At 34.6% G+C, this 4865-nt stretch overlaps 1 protein-coding gene across 1 annotated transcript; it reads left to right on the top strand.

The window, feature by feature from the left end:
* The first annotated feature begins 3948 nt into the window (after positions 1–3948).
* LOC124898056 lies at positions 3949–4608 on the top strand. Its single transcript, XM_047411677.1, has one exon. It carries the CDS (start codon positions 3949–3951, stop codon positions 4606–4608), a length of 660 nt encoding a protein of 219 aa, XP_047267633.1.
* Positions 4609–4865: the final 257 nt, after the last annotated feature.

The raw sequence follows: 4865 nt of genomic DNA, 5'->3' as shown, positions 1-4865 counted from the left end.
GGATGCTTTTGTCAGAAAAGAGGGTTGCATTTGTATTGTTGTGATAAAAGAGAAGAGGGATTTTTCTTTTGTATTATGAGAAAAGAGAAGACTGCTTTTTACTGATTTTGAGAAAAAAGAGGAATTTGCGGTTCTGTGATTGTTTTCTCGTTTTATTTTTTGAGTATAGTGGGGGTTTCAACCGCCCCAATAATATTCGCAATTTATTTTTAATAATAACGGGGGTTTTAAACCCCCCCCCCCCTAATTGTAATTAAAATAACAGGGGTATATAAACCCCCATAATTTGATATATTTGTGGAGGTTAATACCGACCCCCGCAATAAAACCTCCGCAAAATACATATTTTTTCTGTAGTGTTTATATCTAGTGTATAACAAACATTTATACACTTAAGTGTTTAATATTTGTAACGTATGACAAATAATTATACACTACATTGCATATCAGATATCATTATATTTTCAACTACTGAAATCTCATACCTTTAAATATATGTATAATAACATTATACATTCATTACGTCATCATACATTTAAATATATGTATAATAAACCCTAATAAAATAAATATTATAACGCAAAGTAATAAACAACATTATAATATATAAAACAGTAATGTATGAATCAGCTTATATATATGTAATTAACAAAATTTAATCTAAATACTTAACCAATATTTTTTTAGATTTCATACTTCGGATACATTAAGAGAAAATAGTCTATTACCCCCCCCCCCCAACCCTTAATCAAAAATAACCACACCACACCAAACCTTAAAAAATAACCCACCTCCCCCCCCCCCCCCCCCCCCTCTAATCTATTTTTTTCAATATTTATTACCCCCTCCCCAAATGCTGACCTGTCAACATAAACCAAGTAATAAGACATTCGTGCATTTCACGCGCCTGGCCCACGCCTAAACAAAACAAAATATCTTTTTCATAATTTCATTTTCAATTTCCTCTCCTCCCTCTTCTCTCTAAATCTTTTATCTTTCCCTCTCCTCTATCTTCTCTCTAAACCGTTATTTCATCTATTTTTAGGGGGGGAGGGATTTTTGTTCTAATTGAAACATTTTGGTTGTGGATTTTCAAAGAATCATCTTGTTGTTGTTACAAGGTGTGCATTTTTTCGTAAACTGGAAAAAATTGAATTAGGGTTTTTAGCTAATCTCCAAATTTACAAATTAATTGGGTGAAATTAACTGATTCTTACTGTTATGACGTTGTCTAAGTGTTCGATTAACAGCATAATCCGTTCGTAAGTACATGTTTTGTTGATTGTTTAAGTGGGTTTATTAGAAATTAGGGCTTTTCTCCGATTTGTTGTTAATGTGAAAACTTAAAAATTCAATTGTGTTTAATAGATTGTGCGTGTTAATATGTTGTTAGTTTGAGTGATTTTTTCCAAAACTGAGTTAAAATTAATTAGGGTTTTATGCTAAACCCCAAAATTAAAAATTAACTGAGTGACATTAAGTTGTGTTTTTGCTATTATATTGTCTACGTGTTTGATTAACAGCGTATTACGTTCCTAATTACATCAAATTAGGATTTTTGTTGATTGTTTAAGTTGGTTTATTGGAAATTAGGGCTTTTCTCTTATTTTTTGTTAAAATGACAAAATTTCTCAAAATCAATCATGTTTAATAGCATGTGCATGTTAATATCTTGTTATTTTGGTTTTTAGTTTTGTAGCATGTTCATGATTTTTTTTCTCTTTCCATAATGTTTCTGCTATGCTACTATGTCTTATTTGATTCTTTATTGTGGTCAGGTAATGAATGGTTTTACGTTGATAACGCTAAGAGATACTATGGTGGGGTCTTACATTTTAGTAAGGGGAAACCAGTTTATAAAGGGGGGTTAGTAACAGAATTTTTGGATGTTGATGTAGATAAAAAGTCATATTTTGAGTTGAAAGACTATATTAGAAAATTGGTATATAGCACAACTTGCACTTTTAGTAGTAAAGCACCTAACTATAGCATTTTGGTAGATGTTGATAATGATATGGATATTTTTTAGACAATGTGTTCCTTGCAAGATGGGGATTAAGTGGAGGTATTTGTCAACCATTTAGTTGATGAGCCAGATGTAGTGACCCCCCTCCCCCAAACCTTTATTTTTAGAAAATGTTTGTCCTAGGGATTTGGAGGAATCTGGTGCATCTTTTAATGCTAAGCCTAACTTTAGGGTAGGTGAAGACCATTTAAATGTGGAGGACCCTACTTTTTTTTTTCCAACCACATCTCCTTTCAATACCACACCTCTTTTCACTACTGCATTAAGTGTTGCTGCACCAATTGCTGCTGCATCAAGTGCTGCTGCAACAACTGATGCTGCAGTAGATGCCGCAGTAGATGATATAGATATTGGTCCTGTTGGATCTGATTTTTAAAATAAGAAGTAGAGGCTTATAATTATTCTACTAAGGATAGTGTTGAGTCAGAAGGAGAATTAGTTGGAGATGATGATGAAGAGGAGTATGGTAGTGATGTACATGAGGAGGTTAGGGAGTTGAGATCTGAAAAGAGAAAGTTTCAAAGGAGGAAAAGAAATGAGAGAGTACCATCTGACAATACAGAGGAACCAGTAGGTGAAGCAGAACCATATCTAGGTTTTGATAAAATTGAAAATGGTAGAGTAAGTCATGAAGAAAGGCTTGGAGGTGATGATCCTTACTTTGTAAGTTCTGATGAGAATAGTTTTGTATTAGATGAAGATGTTTGTTGTGGTGATGATGAACATGAAGTGGTTGATTCTGGTAGAGCAAGAACTGTGAAGTTGTCAAAAAAGAGGACAACAAATCAAAAAATCATTCATGACCCAACTGCAAAGGAATTTGTTTGGCAGTTGGGTATGGTGTTTAAAGATGTGAGTGAATTTAGAAGAGCAGTGACTAAATATGCAGTAAGAAAAAGGGTTACTGTGGAGAAGTGTGTTAATGAGACAAAAAAGGTTAGAGTTAGGTGCAAGGATGGCTGTCCATGGCTTTTATATGCAGGTCTTAACAAGACAACAAATGATTTCATTATAAAAACTTACATTCCAAAGCATACTTGCAACAAGACAACCAGAAATTACTTGTGCAATTCAAAGTTCTTAGCTGAAACCTTCAGAGAAAGAATAGTTGAGCAACCCAACATAAGAGTATTCAAGTTGCAAGAGTTGATTAGAAAAAAGTTCAAACTTTATTTTTGGAAGACCACTGTGAGAAGAGCAAGGTCTGAATTCTTGAAAGAGATAATGGGTGATCATGTTTTAGAATTTGGAAGAATTCTTAACTACAAAGATGAATTGTTGAGGACAAATCCGGGGACCAGTTGTGTTGTCAAACTTGGTAAGGCTGATAAAGAAGGTAAACCAAAATTTCAGACTTTTTACATCTGCTTTGATGCTTTGAAGAAGGCATGGGTACATGGTAGGAAGTGTATAGGTTTAGATGGTTGTTTTCTTAAGAGTATTTTTAAAGGCCAATTGTTAGTTTCTGTGGCCAAGGATGGAAACAACCAGATGTTGCCACTTGCTTCGGCAGTAGTTGAAAAGAGAACATAAACACCTGGACATGGTTTGTTAGGTGCATTAGGAATGACCTAAGACTTGGAGAAGGTGAAGGTCTCACCCTGATTACAGATATGCAGAAGGTATGTACAGTATTTTATGTTTAACCTCATTTCTTTATACTTTAACTTAATACATGTAATTATGCCCTAACTTCACCTCTTTTTTGTTATGTATGTTTATTGAAGGGACTGTTTACAACAATTGAGGAGGTGTTACCTCAATCTAAACATAGAAGATGTGCAAGGCACATCTTAGCTAATTGGGCTAAGGAATGGAGAGGTCTTCAAAGAAGACAAAAGTTTTGGAAGATAGCAAAAAGTACATTTGAGTCTCAATTAAGGAAGAACATACAGAAGATATAGTTGCTTGTTCCTGAAAAAATGATGCAAGACTTAATGTACTACAATATTAATTACTGGTGCAAACTTCACTTCAACACAGAAGTAAAGTGTGATTCAGTGGATAACAACATAAGTAAGTGTTTTAATGCATGGATCTTGGCAGCTAGGCACAAGACCATTATTTCCATGCTTGAAGAAATAAGAGTAAAGATGATGACAAGAATAGGCACTCTAAGGGAGTTTTCAAATACCTGGTGTAGTAATTACTCACCAATGTGGTTGAATATTTTAGAGAAGAACATCAACAGGGTTATGGATTGTACCATTGAGTTTAATGGAGTGACTGGTTTTGAAGTGAAAGAAGGGCTTTGTCAACACACAGTGGATATTGTCAAGAGGACATGTAGTTTTAGGTTGTGGCAGTTAAAGGGCATACCATGTGCACATGGTGTGGCTGCACTATTGTTTAAGAAATACCTCTTGTATGACTATATTGACAGCTGCTACAGTAACGAAACATACTTGAGGACTTATGCCAATGTTCTTAAACTATTAAAAAACATGGAAATGTGGCCTGTTTCATCAAACATTACTGTTGCACCACCTGAAATTAGTACCTTGCCTGGAGGCCATCTAAGTCTAGGAAAAAGGAAGCTAGAGAAACAAAGAAATATGGAAAATTGCCAAGAACTAGACTAGCAATGACATGTAGGTTGTGTCATGTTAGAGGCCACAACAAAAGAAGGTGTCCTCTAAGAGGACAATCAGCAGAACCAAGTGTTGTACCATCAGTAACACCTACTGGTTCAGGCATTGGAAGAGGCAGACCAAAGGTAAGTTTAACACTTAATTTAGTATATTACTTATCTTACTTCTCAAATTTCTTAACATTATTTTAATATGTAGAAAACTACACCAGAAACACCAACTGCACCTCCTCAAGTCAGTGTTGGTTC

This window comes from Capsicum annuum, chromosome 4 (genome assembly GCF_002878395.1).
Source record: "Capsicum annuum cultivar UCD-10X-F1 chromosome 4, UCD10Xv1.1, whole genome shotgun sequence".
Taxonomy (NCBI): Eukaryota; Viridiplantae; Streptophyta; class Magnoliopsida; order Solanales; family Solanaceae; genus Capsicum; species Capsicum annuum.
This window is presented reverse-complemented; position numbering and strand designations above follow the sequence as displayed.